Source organism: Nipponia nippon, unplaced genomic scaffold (assembly GCF_047370975.1).
Source record: "Nipponia nippon isolate SJK-2023a ecotype South Korea unplaced genomic scaffold, ASM4737097v1 scaffold_2, whole genome shotgun sequence".
In the NCBI taxonomy this organism is placed as follows: Eukaryota; Metazoa; Chordata; class Aves; order Pelecaniformes; family Threskiornithidae; genus Nipponia; species Nipponia nippon.
In genome coordinates this window covers 85,936,002-85,954,283 of record NW_028262336.1, presented here as the reverse complement: position 1 = coordinate 85,954,283, position 18,282 = coordinate 85,936,002, and the positions used below count along the sequence as shown (strand labels likewise).

Here is an 18,282-nt window from a genome sequence, read left to right as displayed (position 1 = left end):
TTTTACTTTTATTTAAAATAGTGTAAGAATTACTTGCATGAGCAGGTACTGTCCTTAGGACTTGATCCAGTGAAGCACTTAAACAATTCGATTTTACATGTGAGCTTGTGATCAGACAGTTGCTACAAAGAAAACCCTGCTTTGGTAGTTTAAAGTATTCCTGCCTGCCCATAGCTCAGTCAGCAGAATGGATTTTGTCAATGTTCCTCATCCATATTGATTCACTGGCTTAATTTAAAATGACTTTGAAATAGATGAGAAATGTACAGATAATCTTTTGGGTGGGTTCAGGATGCAGTTTAATGGTCAATTTAAGCTGATCTGGGACTATTGCTGAAAGGATGGTCTTTCTGCTGCCTCCTTTCAGTTGTGCCTTCTAGTCATCTCTCTTTGACTCTTAACAGCTCGGGGCACACAGACAGCTGATTTGGCTGAAATGTAGTCTCCTTCCCCCACCACCCCAAACAATTAGATAAGCTAGCTGATAGTGTGGTTAGCCAGATCGGTAGTGCTGTTTGAAAGGATGCGGCAAAAACATCTGGCCAGTGGTGGAAGGGGAGAACGGTGCTGTTGCTCCTGATGGTAATGATGATCCTCTCTCAAAATGAAAATCTTGATGATTTCCAAGTCTGAGTTCAATTTAAGTTTATTGTGAAGCCCTCGGGAATAAATCCGTTAACATGTGGCTGAGGGAAGTCGTAACAAACAGAAACAGTAGAGGTTCAATGACATTTTCTGTAGAAATGTTGGACGCAAGATGTCTGATCAGAGCTTCTATCTAAAGTATTTTGTCTGCTCAAGAAGTGATACATAACAAAAACGCTTGCAGTGTTTTCCGTGTGTAAAAGTGCCAGTACAAACTGTTAGGTATTTGATTTCAATTGACTGTGATGAAACTGAAATATTGGTCTTCCGAGATCCTTGGAAGTAGAGATTATTTGTTTATTCATTTATTTATTTATTAAAAGCACTGAGCAAAAATAGTTGCATCTATGGCATTTGATAAAATGAAGACCGTAGAGTGATTCTTAAAACACTGAAAGTATCTCATTTAAAATCTGATTGAAATATGTTTTAATTTTAGGCTATTCGTGTCACTCATGAATCCAGTGCCCATGAAGGTCAGACTGAGGTATTCCTTTTTTAAAAAAATCTTTGTTAATAACTACTTTGAGTTGAATATAATTGAAATGAAAACAATCATATATTAAAGGTTTACAGTGAAATGGAGGTAATTGCTTGGTTTGCAGTATTGTGTCATTAGTCAAAAATCAGGGCACAAAATAAAGTGGCATTGTTAAGGGGGACACACCAAACTTGAAGCTTGTTTGTTTTGGTTTTTTTTTTTGTTTGGTTGTTTTTTTAAGCTTTTATATAACATGGATGATCTTTTCAAGCTTCATTTCAGAGTAAACCAGCCAGTAATAGTACTTTTAATGAAAATTGAGGCTTTGATGTTGCGAATTTGTAGGTAAGACTGTAAGATCCATAGTAATCATACAAGTGGAACAAACATTTTATGAGAGTCTGAAAAGTTTTACTTCAGGAAAAGAAATAGTACAATACTTTGTTTGCAATTGTGTATGTGCTGTTTGTATACAAATACTAATTCAGATAAATTTTCACTAATACATGTATTTATAAGCTTTTATCCCCCAACAGACTGGGTGATATAAAAAAGCCCCAAACAACCCAAAAAACCCCAACCCCAAACCCAGCAAAAAACCTTAAAATAAACATAAACTTAATATTCAATATTTTTATGCTTGAGTCATACTAAGGCAGGTTTCCATCTTTCCAGTTCAGATTTCAATATCTGTTCCACAACAACAAAATTGATTAGACTGTTGCTAGCACTGCTTTGTTTGACAGAGAGGAACCCTCCCTTGTTTGGCTGTGACTCCAGTGGCTCGTCAGCTTGCTTTTTTTTTTGAAGTACAGTAGGTGAGGTTTTCCTTCTTCTTATGGCTTGAGCAGCGTCTTCTGAATAATGCAGGAGAAAGCAAAGCAGTCCTTTCTGCTCCCTCTTGCCCCACCATCTGGAAATGAAAATTAAGGGAATTGTTTTAACCATTTCTATTATAGATACTGAACTTCCTTTGTGATATTTTCTTTAAAAAAAACCAAACACCACCACTATTTCTTCTTATCTCTTTCTCTACATGAATTGAAGTTCTGTATTTCAAGAAGAAACATGAGAACAAATTCATATTTCTCTTCCTTTTCTAAGTGAGAGACTCAAAAAAAAATCTGGTCTGTTTTCTTTACAAATGAGTCCTTTTCTAGATATTCTTGGCAAGCTCAGTAAGAGAGAGGCTATAGAGATTATTCCCACAAGTTGCTGAAGACTGAAGCTTTTCCTAAGATCCTTGTGAAAGAGAAAAACTTCTTTAATTGTTTTGCTGTACTGTGACATTCATCCAGGGAATGGTTTGTCTGTTCATTTTTTTGGCAGAAATCATGGAATGACTGGGAAAGAAAATGCAAGGGCTATGTAGTTCCGGAGGGTCTTCATAAAGATTCAGGAAGCATCTAAGTGATGATGAAATCTCCCAATAAGGGACAGTTAACTTCTTGAACTTCCACAAATTAATTTGTTTCCTGATCAAGATAACCACTGTACAACAGATCAATAATTGCATGGAAAGATGAAGACTTGTTTTCATAATACAAATTTACAAGATTGTCTTAGCAACCATGTCGAAACACAAATATTGAATAGGTAGTTTCCTTGCCAAATATTTTTTATTCCATTTTGCATAACTGAATCTGGAAGTAATTCAATATGCATATTCCTTAGACTGGTAAAATAACTTCTTCCTGTCTTTCTGTTTCCAAAGATGAAATAGTACAATGGCTGAATACATACATGTCCTAGGACCATTTTTCAGAATAGTTCTGATCCATCAACCAAGGAGGGAAGAAATAAACAAGTTACCTTACTGGAACATCTAATTCCATGAAGATCCTGTCCTACCATAGTGTTGTTAAATTGGCAGGAAGGCCTCCCCTTTCATCTGTACAGGAGGAATTGCTTTACTTTAAAGTACAATTCTTTTTAAGCAAAACAAAATCTGAAACGTGAATATGCTGAGAAGCGTAATTGAGAGTTGGAGTGAGTTAATCTCCTAGTCTTTTTCCCTCCAATGGTACACTTTAAATGTGGCTGTATACCTCTTCATGTAGTGGTGAAGGGACTGATGAACAGCATGCCCTTGAAGACGCTGAAGTTAGCATATGCAGGTCATACAAGAATGTTGACTTGTCCTGCTAGGGAAGTTGATAATTTCTAGCACCTTTGTAGCACGGGAGAAGAGAATCCCATTCCTCCTGCATATCCATTATTGTTACTATTACTTTCCTGAGAATCTAATCTTCAGAGCACCAGAAAGGAACATGTTTGCCTTCCTATGACTCTTGGGTTTTTGTTCTCCCCCTGGTCCCGCCTCCCCCAAATAGCCAGAGCATTTTGCATAGAAATCGTTCCTTTGAATAAAGTGGCTTATGTGGTTGCTTAATGATAGTAAATGCTGTAGCTTTGCAAGCAAAAAGTCCTTTCCAGGTCTCCTACAGAATTAAAGATTAAGAAAACATGCAGGCCTACTCTTTTAGGATGATTAACTTGGCTTGCGTGGTTCCTAAGAATAAACTGCTCTGTGGGTAGTTCTGTCCCTTAGATAGATATTGCACACTACTGTCCACTCAAATTCTGCTGAAAATGTTGCTTAAACCCAGCTGTGTTAGACACAATAACTTCCAAAAGGGGGATGTATGGCAAACAGCTTTGCTGATTTGGTTAAGAAGCTGTGTAACTGCTTTCAAGATTCTATTTTCTCCCTTCCACCATGCAAACACACCATCACACCATTGAGAGAAAAGTAAAATTTTCTGGAATCTTGAGATGTGGAAGGTTTAAAAATAGCAAAGAATACAGACAGGTTCTCTTCTGATAATACTTTTTTTTCCTGGGCTCTGGTTTCTCAGATGTTTGAGGATTCAGCCTTTAATGCTTCGAAGTAAAGCCTTTATTTGTTGATTGCTCCTGGCAGTCTTGCTAAGCCTTCACAAGCTTTTTTTATCATCTAGTGGCTACTTGATTTTTACAATATGCTAGTGGATTTTCTGTATTTGTTTCTGTTCCATGTATGTGAGTATTTCAAACCTTGAAATAAAGCAAGTCTATCTAGAAATAAAAGGTTAGAAGTAATAGAGTAAAGCAATGCTGTCTTTCTAGTATCTGTGTATTCCATCTATTCATCTTGTCTGGTGGGTAGGATTTGTTTCTATTTTAGGATAATCTGTAATCAGATTTTTTTTTTTTAATTTATTATGTTTTGAAGAAGAGTTCTACTTGGAAAAAAAAAGTATTTGACAAGATATTACTTGTATAACTTAATATTAGTGGACTGCTAGATTCTACATTCCCGTTAGTGACTGCTGGAAGAGAAGACAAGAGTTACGGTGATCAGTTTACTTCTGGAATTTATCATTAATGCGTGATCTATATAGATGAAGCTTTAAGATGAACTGCTAAGCAAATGCATTGAAGCTGAGAGCTATAGAGTGCTCTGCCTTGATTGGTGCTTTAACAGGCTTGCCTAGTTTAAAAAAAAAAAAGGCAAGGCTGTGTGCCTAGCCATTTTATATAACTTTTGGTATTGTATTTAAAACTTTTAAAGGCCATCTATAGAGCAGATTAGAACTGAGTATTTTGGGGAGGTTTTTTGTATTAAAATATGTGAGGTTTTTAATGAAGTTTACTGAATTTTTATTAAACAACTTAAATATTTTCTTAGAAATAGAGAAGTTTTTTGTTTTGTTTTTTTTTTAAGGAGATTAAATATTAAGAACATTTAAGCAGTCTTCATTTTGCTAATTCATTTCAGGTTTGCAAATTAAAAGGATTGTAAATTTGGTCTTATCCTTCAGGCCAAGTTTTGGTCCAGGTTTGATTCAAGTTCTGCGTTAAGACTCCTGGGTTCTGTGGCTCCATGGCTCACTTTTTTGCTACAGTAAAGCAAATAAATAGATAAAGCAGTCCTATGGGTACTTTTATGTGTAAAAAATGTAGGTCTGTTTAAAATTACTTTAGTAGCAAGCAGTAAGATCTGGGAGTAATTCCACAGGAGAAGCATGGTGTTGGTTTCAAGGGTAGGTTGAGTCTGGTCCCATGTTCCAGTACCATAATGAGGGCAATTAATGTAAGAGTCTTGTAACAGTCTTTCTGTTAAACTTTATGCTGCTGAAGCTTACACGTTCTCAAGTGACAGGTATTTCATATCCAAAGCTGCCAAAAAAAGGATCTAGGTCTTTACAGTAAAGCTTCATGGATCCAGCTTGCTCTCCTTTTCTATGTGATAGCTCCTGAAAGGCAGCTATTGCTGAGACTAGAATAGTTGCTACTCAAGATCATCTTTATTCTTTCCTGAGTCTTCTGCTGAGCATACTTTTGTTTATAATATCTAGGATGTCTGAAGATGTGGAAAATATAGCCTGCTTCTTTGCAGACCTGCACACACTTTTAAGCTGGCCCTTATATTGTTGCTTTGTACGGAGCAGTGTTCGAGGTTTTTCTGTTTGTTTCTCGTTTGTTTTTTTTTCTTTTTGTTCTTCCTGTGCCTGCTTCAGCAGTTCATGAACTGCTGAAACTCTGTACTACCACACATCTTAATATTTCTGATACCCTCTTATAAAAACAAAAACAAAACCCCACAACCCTTCAAAAATATTAAAAAGACATTATGCTAGACGCTAGAGCATCCGTATTAGCTGTCTAAGCTACGGTGATCATTAAGAAGTATGGCAAAATCTGAGGGAGGAAAAGTATCAATTAATAGCACTGATCAGGGTTAGGTTCATATCTAACTTTTTTTGTATTACTATCTTGGGTTGCTTTCTTTCAAAAAAATCAGAGTAACTATTTTCAAGTAACAGATAAGAAAATCTGAGGGGAGAGTTCTTTTTGAAAACAGGAAAACATGTCATTACATGAGAGAGGCTTCCAGGTCTAGAGTCTTTTGCAGAGCAAATAGCCCTTTTGAATTCGGAGTTGGGGAAGAAACTTATTTTGTATCCTACCTACTCATTTTCATTAATAATAAAAAGTTACTGTCTAGTTTTCTGAGAGAGTAGGAAAGGAGGAAAACGTGAAGTCACACTTGTTATAGAAATAAACCACTAGAAACTGTTTAACTCAATTAAACATTGATATGCTGCGATAGCTTGAGGGAAGTTATTCCAGGCAGAAAATATTATCTGTGCTGATTCTTGAAATAAATGACTTTTCTAATATGTGAATATAATAATGTGAGTAGCAAGGTATTTTTGTTCTGCTCTCGTATTACTGACATCCATATCCACTGCTTTGCAACTGTGCTTCATTACAGCTCGATTCGACAGTAAGGAAAACGGCAAGCTATACCATATGAAGTACTTTTAAAAAGATTAATTGGCCTTTAGTCAAGGAATTAGATCTAGAGAATAGTCTGTATTCAATTTCTGCATTTCTAAAGGCTTTGACATGCTTAACTCTGGTTCAAGTACTATTCTGGTAATAGTATCTAAAGTTTTAGTCAGCTGTGTGTGTCTGTGTCTGTTGAAATCATTCTGGATTGTCAGATTGCCTACAATATCTTCTGTCTTCCATCAGCTTCCCAAACAGCTTCCTGAAACAGCTCATCCTATAGCCTTGTAGGAGCTAATGCTGGCACAGAGGTGTTAGAAGCACACTCCTGGGAAGAGAGGAGAAGGCTTAGCAGGCTAGCCTTAGATCAGCTTTTGCTTCTGTGGACAGCAAATACTCAAATAGTTGTGGTGTTAAGTAGTTGGCAGGCTGGTTTTGCAACACCAAGGTATCACTAACTGCTGGCAAACGGCTTTCCATATCACTTTTTGTTATAAAGTTCAAATGATAGAGTGAACTTTTTACTATGTCTTGTGGTACTTGTGGCACATGGAGCCACTTTTGTGTTTGAGGTTGAAATTTTTTTGGACAGGGGAGTTTTAGCATGGTTCATGCATTACTGCTTAGCAGAATGCGATTTGTGGTCTTTGGGACGTTTGCTTCTTTAACTGTTATTACAGCACGGCTCAAAATAATGTTTCAATCAAGCAACTAACGCAAGTGAAATGGCCACTTGAAATACCTGTGTTAGACATGGGTTAGAGAATAATAAGTGCTTTTGATTTTGTTCATGGCCTAAATTTGTAGGAGAAAATTAGGAGCTATCAAATTCCTGTTTGTTTTTTTTTTTTCCTCTTTCTTAAATGAAGCTTAACCTACAGTGTTTCAGTTACTAGTTATTATGGAAGAGAGAAGAAAACAGAACTGGAATATAAAATATATCAACTATTTCTGGGAGCACAGAAAATACTGCCTTCAGTTCTGTAACTCCTCCTGTTTGTTGTTTTATTTTGGGGTTTGTTGTTTTGGTTTTTTTTTTTAGTATACTTCATACATCTATTTACCAACTGACAGCTTTGGCTGCTAGCACTGTATTTTGGGGTAAATGAGGCTCAGAACTGAGCAGACTGAGGTGCTGCATCTGAGCTGCCACTTCAAATGAAAACAACATTCTTGTACCTCATTAGACCTCTATCAAAAATATTGATGGTGGAAAAATTAGCCTTTGAAAATCAAAATTGGTGTTTGTCAATATAAGAGTCACAAGTAAGAACTGGTCTCAGATTTTCACAAAAAAACTGAAATACTTGTGCACATCGGTATGTATACTTAGATATACTTTTTGTTCACAACTATGATCAGGAATATTTTTAATGTGGATTGAAGTTGGCAGCCACTAAAAAAGCTACCACAGCTTGATTTCTTCCTTAACTCAAACCATAACTGCAAACTGCAGTCTGTAAACTTGTTTAGTGTGCCTTGAGAACTATAATCTTGCTTGGAATGCGCTAAGTTAGGCTTTGATCACAGTAACAGTCGTTAACATTGGCAAGAACTAAGTAGAGTCAATGCACTCTGTTCTCAACTGCTGTAAAACTTGAACTTTCAAAGATGTCTGGCTCCCTGGGGCATTACGATTTATTGTTAGAGAAGAAACATAAAGGAGCTTCCCCTTCACTCCTGCCAAGAACATATGGTGGGATTTTTTTCTTAAATAGCCCATATTCCTCAGTGTTTCTTCTGAATAATCTGTAGTCTTGTAAAGAAACATTTGCATCTCGGGAGAATATAAAATCAATTACATAACTGTTTCTTAGATGATTTTTGTTTAGCTTAGCATTACAGAACAAGCATGTAAGCTCTCCTGTAAAGGCAATGATGTTGCCTGAAGATGTCAGCTATAGCTTTTTCTCTTTTACAGCCTACGCAGTAAAAAGTGTAAAAATCAGCTTACTAGAATCATGTGGAATGTTTTGGAAATTATACTTGGTTAGTATTTGACTTATTGCATTGCCCTGTTATTTACCGTGTCAGTGTTTCAGAGACATGTATCAATCTGATTTCTGTACTCTACTGAGCAGATAACCAATAAGGTATTAATACAGTTTTGCTCTGAATTGTTATTCTGGGTCTTATGCTTAACCATAAAACCTGTACGAAGGAACTCTGATTCCTAGGATGAAACATAACTATAGAGGATATTCGCACCCATAAAGCAACCCATGAAGTTAAATAACAAGTAGATAAGAAATAAATAACAAGTGAAAGTAACAAAATGTTTCCCCAGTTTTGCATCCAACAACTCTACCAACCTACTGCCATAAGTTGTTTTTTTTCTTTTTACCTTTTTTTTTTTTTTTTGGCATCTCTCCAATCCATACCACTTCCAGTGCCGTTCTTGCCCGATGTGTTTAAGAGACAGTGAGCAGCGGGCTCTAGCCACGTGTTTGCTCACTGGCATTTGAGCAGGCTGATCATGAGAGGTGATGGTTGAGTTCACACTCAACCTCTTTCCCTCAGGCGAAAGAGAAACTGATTTGGCTCACTTTTTTTTCTTTATCCAACCACTAATTTGGGGGAAAAAAAAATAAGAATTTAAAATCCTTAAGACTGCTAACATTTTACCAATATGGCTGAAGCTAAATAGTGGACTAAAACTACTCAGAGAATTGATGTTGCATCAACCAACTTTGCTCAAGGAAGCACTCTAAAAATATGGTAATTGGGTGTGCAACAGTGCTGTTCAATTTATTTTAAGAAAAAAAAGATCTTGTAGAGGAAAAACTATTTGAAAAATCTAGTTAATTTATGTTTTGCAGAGCTCCCTAACCTTTGGAATTTTCTTTTTTGTAATTCCACTAATTCTTGATCACAGAAGTCGCCATTGTGATAATCTAGCTTGACTTTTGCCTAACATAGGCCATAGAACTTAAATTTAGGTCTTCAGAGAGAGAGAAATTATCACTAATTTTGGAAAGATTTTTTTGGGGTGCTCTGATCTCACCATTTTTCTTGCCTTTAAGCTCTGTCTTTAGCTGTATGTGTAGCAAAGTAACACTCTCAGGATACTGTCCATTCTTAATCATGGATTGAACTGATATGGAGAATACCGTAAAGATTTTCTTTTTACCAGGTGCAGAAACACTAATTAAACGTACTGGTGCAGAAGCTGATCAGCTAGCAGATGTAGCCCAATTCAGTTTAAAAACTGTAGTCTCAGTTACAATTATGAGCATTAATATATATTGAAATATTGACAAACCAAGTAGGTCTGTGAGGAGTGGAGTTTATGAACCTTAACTTCCGAAGAATCTGCATGTTGTGCAGGCTTTTGTTGCATGTAAGGGAGTTCTAGTTAGGAACAAGGCTTTTCCTGCAGTTGAAATATTCGTAATGCGTCTCGTTCGTGTCAGTTCTGTGGTGTACTGTTGGAGATGAGCTCATGAAGCAGCTTCTGCCTCTGTGGAATACTTCCTTTGTCAGGCTCCTCTTCCCTGTCTAGCTGCTCGTCTTCTTATAAAAGCTTGAAGGAACTTAATGTCTCTCAAGGCTTCACCACCGCCACCAAAACAGGCTTGAAATACCGTTAAAAGATTAAAAACACCTGTGAAGGAAGGAGAAAGAGGATCTTTTCAGACAGTGTGATGCATAGATTTAATTTGCATGTAAAAAACCCACTCAGGATAATGACTTCTAAGGAAGAAAAATGCTATTACGCTTTGAACTGTAATACAGACCCTTTAAAACATCGTGTTTAATTCAATAATGAGCAATTACTTAAGCAAAACAAAAAAAGCCTCAAAAGGTGGTGGGAAAAAATGATAGATATTAAGTACATCCTCTCTGAATAGAATCTTAAAGCTATAATAACTCTTATATTGCCTATTTGGCTGGAAAAGTTGCACTTTTTGTCACTTCAGCCTTCCCCCATCTCTGCTACAGGGCTTGCTGTACGGGAATTGTATAATGAGGCCACAAACAGTTTGTTGGGAGGAGATACTGCACACTCACGGACCGCCTCAACCGAGCAGATGCAGAATGTGTGGCAGGGCCTCTGATCCCAGGGTTGTGCATAGGAAACAAAGACCAGGATTAAAAGTATTGTATCTCCTGATTCCCAAGTTTCCAGTGATGTTGGTATGCAGTTAAAGCTCATGTGATCTCTGTCCCAGTGCAACTAGCCATTTCTTTCTACACCATGACGCAACCTCAAAATGGAGGACAGAAGAAAGCCCCAGTCCCAGCATAGTTTGTCAGCTGATAGAAAGGGAAGCCTCCTTAAAGGAAGGTGGCACAGGATTGAGCTTTCCACTGAGAGGATGCCCTGAACTTGAGCTTCCAGATAGATGAAATTGTGTAACCCGTAGCAAATTAATCAGTAATAAATATTTCTTCTTAGAAAGAAATGGTCAATACCAGATGCCGCTTTGTTCTGTCAGGTCTTGAGTGCATTAGACGTGGACTGAGATATTTTGCTGGATTGGGTTCCCCAAATAAGCTGAGCAGACAGATCCCTGTTTCTAGAGCCTGACAGGTTTGGGCGTGAGCCAAGTCATGACCTACTCAGAGCTATCAAACTTCTACGCTTTTAGGTGTGTGTAAAAGCACAGCTCCTGGTGCCTGAGGAACTTTATAGGTGTTTCCCTGAGATCTTAGATTTAAATGGCTCTAGGCTTTAATAACGGCTATATATAGGAATGAATTTTGGATTGGGGCAGATGATAATTGCCTGAGCACTACTTTTTTTTTTTTTTGGTCCTATTCCACAAAGCTTTTAACTTGTTTATAATGTATTTTTTGCAATACAAACCAGAAACTTAATGTGCTTACTGGTTTATATGACAATAACATTCCATTCTATTTCAGGGTTTTTGTTTTACCACTTCAGATGCTTTACTTGCTACAATTTTCAGCACAGAAATACACTCCTGTGATCTTTTTATCTATGACGTTAGTCTAATTCTCTCTTCTCTGCAGTTTCCAGCTGTTAATAAGCCTTGTTTGCATAGAGCATCTCAAGTTATGATGTCTTCCACATTTTAAATTAAATGTGAAATGTATGACTTTGTATCCTTTGAGATGCGTATTTAACATTAATTTCATATTATTATTGACATGTAGTTCTATTTTAATATATTTTTTTTATATTCAGTTGAAAACAACTTCAGTTGACACAGTTTAATTTGTGCTTATTATTAGAGCAATGCATGGAATTTTATGGCTATTGCAGCCTTGTTAATTAGACATAATCTAGTATTAACTTGCTTTTCCAGAATTCCTATATACTGTCTGTTGAAATTTCACTCTTACAAATGCAAAAGTATATTTTCAGTGGGGAGGAAGTTTCTCTTTGTCTTCCTTGATCTCACTAGAAGACCCACTAGCACAGGAAATAAAGGATAAAAAGATTCAATGAATGGAATTTAAAATGAAGACAAATACTGACCTAGAAATATTAAAATATTAGTAATAGTTGCCTTAAATGCCATTCTAGGTTAGAAATTCAGTTTTGAGAACTTAAAGTCTTTTCTGGTCTCACTACATTCAGGCAAGGGGTGTTTTTAATATATTCTAATTATTTTAGCAATATTAGCCAGAAAACAAAGAAATAAGTGCAATCATTAAGAATGGTAAAAGTGAGGAATTGTGACAAAAGTAAAGGAAAGGTAACAAAAGTAAAAAAGGCTTTATAAAAAAAACTTCCGATTTTCTGGTCATCACTGGACTCTTAAACAAATCTTAAATTTGGTATTGTTCAAAGTCTTATTAATGGTTTCATAGTAATTACACCAGGCGTGCTAACAGATAGGGTTTTTTCAGAGCAAAAGTATACAGTTTAACAGCTTCCAGTCAATGGAATGCATCAAAGAGAGTAAATTCCTACCCTCAACAAGTTTTTCAGTTTAATTTTTTAAACTATTTCTAAGTAAACAGTTACTATATTGCAGATTCCAGGAAGACTAACAATCTTGTCTGTTTTGATAGCAGAAACTTATAAAATTGTAAAACATAACATAGTGTGTCTTGCCTTTTATCGTGAACTTAGTCAGCAAAGCTCTTAAATTTCTGCCCCACAGCAGGTTCTAATCTTACAGGTTCCTCCCTCCACAGGGAGGTCTGTGGACTGTGAGGACTTCTAGGAGCAGTGTTTTATCTGTCGTCTTGGAATTTTCTTAGGCAAGCTGAGCATAAATTGTTTTTAAAGCCATCTGGTACGTTATCTAACTGTAAAATGTTTAAATCAGTTCTTCAAGTGAAGAATTTGAAAAAACAATCAGTAGTGCAGATGAAGTATAATAGCCATTAAACTCCTGTAAGCTTCTCTGACTCTTAGAAGTATTGTCACTCCTAAGTTGTTCTTTCTTCATATAGTTACATTTTGGGTCTGGAGGTTTTCTGGTTTTGTCCTCTTCTATATGGAGCTGCTGAGATTTAGGGTTGGATCAGAATGCTTGAAAATCAGAAGCTAACTGAAAAAAAAAACCAACAAACCTGTGAAAAACTCTGTTCTCTGGACAGGTTATGAGACTTGATAACACTCCCTGCGTATCTCTGAGCTCTACAGTTTCTGCTGTACTTGGTGCTTGCTTTTCATGACGAATTCCTATCCCTATCTTTGTTCTTTAAGGTCAGGAATATGGGAGCAGAAAGAACAAATTAATTGTCCCACGCTTGATAGGAAAAGGAAAAAAAATTAAAATTGAATGGGAAAGAAGGTGAATTGCTTCCAAAATAATAGAAAGAAAGTAAATGGTTTTGACTGGCACTTATGCATTGATTAAACAGAATGAAAAGGATTTTTTTCAGAGAATGCTTGGATTTTGAAGTCTACGAGAATTGTTCCATTGAGTTGCATAATGTGGGACGTATCTTAAGGAACTGCAGTTTCTATTCTGCTTGCAAAACTTTAATGGATTCACAAGCAGCTGGCAGGTCTCAGTGCAGCTAAGTGGGGTATTATCGATGAGGAAGTTTTGTTTGCTAGTGGGGCTCTGCAGGGTTTTGTTCTAAGATCTGTACTGTTAAAAAACTTGTATCAGTGACACGGAAGACAACATAAAATACATCTCAAAACCTACAGGCGGTGTAAAATTAAGACATAGTAAAGCACAAGACATCAACACAGGACAATCTGGACTGCCCTTGAGGTTAGCTTCAAGCAAAAGAGTATTTTTCTGAGGCCAAATAAAAGCTATGTAATTAGCACAAAAGATACGCTTTATTTCCTGGCAGAAGGTGAGGGATTCTCTGAAAGACTGAAGATGACATTGGGGATTTTTATGTGAGCTGAGAGGAAAAAGTAATGGTGGATGATAAGCTGAAGGTGAGCCTCTGGTTCGACATCATGGCCAGATGAACTAATGTAATCCATTGTTCCATGTTCATATCATCATTGAGTGGGAGTAGAAAGATTGCCTTTTCATTTAGCACTAATGTATTTAGTAAATTGTTTGAAAATGTTACTGTCTCTAGCTATAGATAGGACTGAGGGAAATCTTGACTTGTTCTCATTTATTTCAGTAGTAAAAAAACTGTTAAGCTTGAAAGTTTGGTTTTGTTTTGCGAGTATGTTCTGATCCAAACAAAACTTGAACTTGATTGGTCCTGTGGCCTGTGTGGGACAGAAGATCGAACCTAAATCATCACAATGGTCCTTTCTGGTCTTAATATATTTACTGTAACTTTGTCAGTTGCAGCTGAGAGTCATTTTTAATACTTCTGTGGTCTTTCTTCTAATAGTAACAATTTGAATGGTTTAACATAGTCCTACTGCTTCCACGGATACTAAAGGGATCCTGAGTGTTAATGGCAATACTGCCACTGGCCTGCTATTTTAGAAGAATAGGTGAAAAACTTAGGAAGTTGCATACCTCACCACGGTAAGCTTCCTTTTTTCCTTTGCTTTCCTTTTATGTTAGACATGGCACAGTAAAGAAACTCTGGGTTCTGTTACAGTAGTTACTTGATTCATTTTAAATCCCAGAGTAGCACAACCTAGCTTTCCCAAATTACCAAAGAACTGTTGCTTACAGTTTTTGTAGCTGTAGACAAAAGTGATCACTCTCTGTTCTCAACTATTTCTTCTACGAGATGATACTTAAATCCTCTCCCTCCTCACTTTCCAACAGTCTGTCTCTTGAATGAGTCAGTTAACTTGTGTTCATATTATGAAGTTCACTGGGTGTGAATAACCTCTAGCTTATCTGGTGATAAACATCAGATTTGGACCATGTCTTTGCTTATTTTCATTGTTCTTTTGTCTTCTCATTCAAATTCAACATGTTCTTGATTATTATCTGTCTAGATTTGATCAGCTAAAGGACAGTATAATAAATAGTGGACATCTTTGCAGTTGCCTTTTTAGGTATGTTACTTCAAGTTTAAGTGGGCTAAGTATGTTCTTTTTTAATGTTTATGTAGTCGTCATCGTCCTCGCTGTCTTCACCACCATCCTCATCGCAGCCTCAGGTTAGCCACAGCAGAACGAAGGCTTCACCATTGTGTCACTCTGCATCCCTCTCCTGGGCCAAACGTAATCATGTAGGTCCTGCAAAGGCTACCAGTCCGTCAATCCGTCTTCGTCGTTGGCGGCCCTTGATACGCCTTCCATCTGTTGGGCTTCATTCTGTTGTAAGTGTAGTCCATCTTCAGTCTTTTCTTACTCTGACACGACTGGCCTTCTGCCATGTAACTCCGGTCTTCAAGGCATCATTTTTTGTTGGGGCCTTTTCTCAACCATTCTTAGGATTTCTTTCTCCCCCCCCCCCCCCGTTTTTTTTTTCTTTTTCCTTTCCCCATGTCGGACAGCAAAAGTACATCACCCCATGCTTTGCTGTCCAGGTATTTTTGATTCAATACACGTGCCAAATCATTTTCAAAGCATAGATGAAGTTTGCCCTTCATGAAGTGGCTTTTTTTTTTCGCCATAGGCTCCACATCCAGCCTCTTTTCACCTCATCTTCATGATCTTTCATTTGGATGTGCTAAATCAAGGGGCTTCTAGTTCTTTGTCACATGATATTATTTCTTCTGTGTTTGAGACCTGGTTTATGTTCTCATATCCTAAACCTAGTCTCCTTCTCTTTCATTCTAAGTCTTTCTTGATGGTCCCTGGGTATTTCAGTAAAGATGAAATGTTTCCTGTAATCCCAAGGGGCTGGCTTACTTTCTCACTTGACATCTGTTTCTTTATCCAGTTTGTAGACATTCTAGTTGAAGGAGAAGACATTCTAATAAGTAAAAGCTTGTCATCAAATACCATATTTACACCTTTGTCTTTCTTCACTCAGAGGGCACAAACATATCTTGAAAATGTAGAAAAAAATTGCATGTACAGAATAGCCAATATTTCTAATCTGTGTCATGACCACCATCAGAAACACTAAACTGAAAGAATGGTTTAGTGGTATTTCATCCTGCATTTAAGGAGTGATCACACTTTTAGTACACACAAAAGAAATCTTGATATGTGAATGGTCTCAAAAGCAAAATTGGGACAGTGATTTTGTCTTTAACATTCTTTGGTAATGACCACGTTTCACCTACGTTACTAGAAATTCTTTTTTGAGGTATGTGGATTTTTTACTGAGGTGAAATAAGTATTCTGACTGTGGTCCAAATAATTTCCTTTTTCATACAGATCTGTATTTCCAGATGTGGAAATCCTTCTTAATGTATTATTGCTATTAAAAATTAGTGTTAGAATGCTTCCATTTCTCTACAGCTTTTACATTCGTATCCTGATAAGAATCTCAAGATGAGACCTTTTACCAGACTCCTTTCTCTTTATGTGAATAATAATGGCTATTTTTAAGTATCTAGCTCTCTTGTAATCTTCAGAACTGTAATGAAACATTCGTGATGTTATCATTTGGAGCTAGTTAAATACCTTGGGATTTGAGGAGGCATGGAGTTAAGCACAGAGTTAAGTTCTCCCCAACTCATGCTTCCTCCCCCCATTTAATATTTATGCCATTTAAATTTGCAAAGCTCTGACATTTTACCTGGGGAATTTTTTGATTGTTTAGCAAAACTTGGAAAATTCTACATCATACTTCTGTAATTTGAAACTGGGATCTTGTATGAATATGACCTATATAAGCTTGTTGTTAAGAAAAGAGTTATTGAGGAAGACTTGAGCTTGAGTGTGCCTGCCTAGAACAAAAACATTAATTGACCGTGAGTTTACTTCAACACTAAATAAACCATGACTTATCCAAGGATGGACATTACAGCACAATCTGTTGTGATTATAATAGAAAACCACTGTTGGCAAGTTGAGAGTCTTATTTACTTCAGAAAATTTCTAAAAACAGCTCCTCATCCATTAGCAGTGAGCATTTGCTGTGAAAATGTTCAAAAAATAAGTGGCCTTCAACACAACTGTGTCTGGCAAAACAGAAGCTTGCCACTAAAAATAGTTCTAAAATATTACTCGTTAACTCCACTGAGATACTGACTATCTCTGTCTGACAGATAAAAATTGTAAGTCCTATATGCAAAGACTTATCACGGAATACGATATAGTCTGATATTTATTGGTTAGTAAAATATTGTTCTTGTCTTCACACTTTTGTATACCATGCCTTTCCAAGAGGATTCAAGAACATACAAACTAAATGTAGATTAGTTTAATATGCAAAAAAACAGACAGCATTTTGGGGATTAAAGCTGTCTCAGCTGGCTTGATAATAAATACTACCCTGTCCTTCAAGTTTTGTCCTGTCAATGCTCTTAAATAAGTACAGCTCCGATCATTCTACTAGATGTACAAAGAGGCTGAATTGGTCTCAGCATTGTATGAAAATGTTCTAGTATTGCTATTATTAAGAAACCTATGCACTTAAATTTAAGGGAGGGGAGCAAACATCCTGTATATTGTGTTTAAAATACAGTTGAACTTTCTTGTAGTTCTAAGTACATTTCTACTACTTAAACATTGACAGACAGAAAATAAATTGTTTCAAAATTAAGAGCAAAAGTCTTAATGATGGGAGACTGGTTTTATTTAAGGAGAATAAATACAATTTTCCTACTTGAAAGCTTTCCTTGACTTTTTAGATAAGGTCTCCAGATGAGTTAAGAACATATAATAGAAAAAAAAAATATTGAAAATATTGTCCTGAAATGTTCTATGCAAACCTGATAAATTGTGGCAAATTTTTAAGCTATAGGTAACAACATGCATCGTTAGTAATGTTGACTTTTCCTCAGTCCTTGTAATGATCTCTTATTCTTCCAGCTCATCTGTTCTTTTAGTTTAGCATCTCTGCTTGCCTTAGGATCATTTTGCTGCCTTTTATATGTCAAGCTAATCGCCTAATTCTTTTTTCTTTCCTACACTTCTCAAGTTGGAAAACATGCTCTTTTTTTCCTCCCATTTACTTTCTGTGTCAGACTAAAGTTTCTGTTCTTTAAAAAAAAACAAAACTAAGAAATACCTATTTAGAGCAGCATACTGCTGAATACTCCGTCTTGTTCACGGATCTAAAGGGAGATTTGTGTTTGTATAAACATTTTATACCCAGATACTCTGGTCATCGATAGAGCCCATCTCTGAATTTCACCTTCTTGTTTGACATTCTCCTGTTCAAAATCAGATGCTACTGTCCTGCAGCGTGGAATTGTACTTCACCTGACACGTGCGTGTTCTAGCTATAGTCGGGGACATAAGAATTAATAAGCTTGAGACAGCTTGTCTACCATGACAGCATCGTAGAAAAATACATAAGGCAATGCTTAATAAAGGAACTTCTTGTCTGTTCTTGGGTCAGCACTCAAGACAGTCCCTCAGCACCTTTCTTAAAGAAATTCTTTTTCATTTTTCTGGACAAGGGATACCTTGATCTAAATTAGCTATGTATGTTCAACTGTGAAAC

At 36.5% G+C, this 18,282-nt stretch overlaps 1 protein-coding gene across 1 annotated transcript in view; it reads left to right on the top strand.

The window, feature by feature from the left end:
• Nucleotides 1-18,282, top strand: part of UCHL3 (ubiquitin C-terminal hydrolase L3) — a 44,985-nt gene that overhangs the window by 17,314 nt on the left and 9,389 nt on the right. Inside the window, exon 7 of the mRNA XM_087759305.1 lies at nucleotides 1,085-1,132. Within this exon, the coding sequence (XP_087615431.1) occupies nucleotides 1,085-1,132 (48 nt within the window). The remainder of the gene's footprint in view (nucleotides 1-1,084; nucleotides 1,133-18,282) is intronic.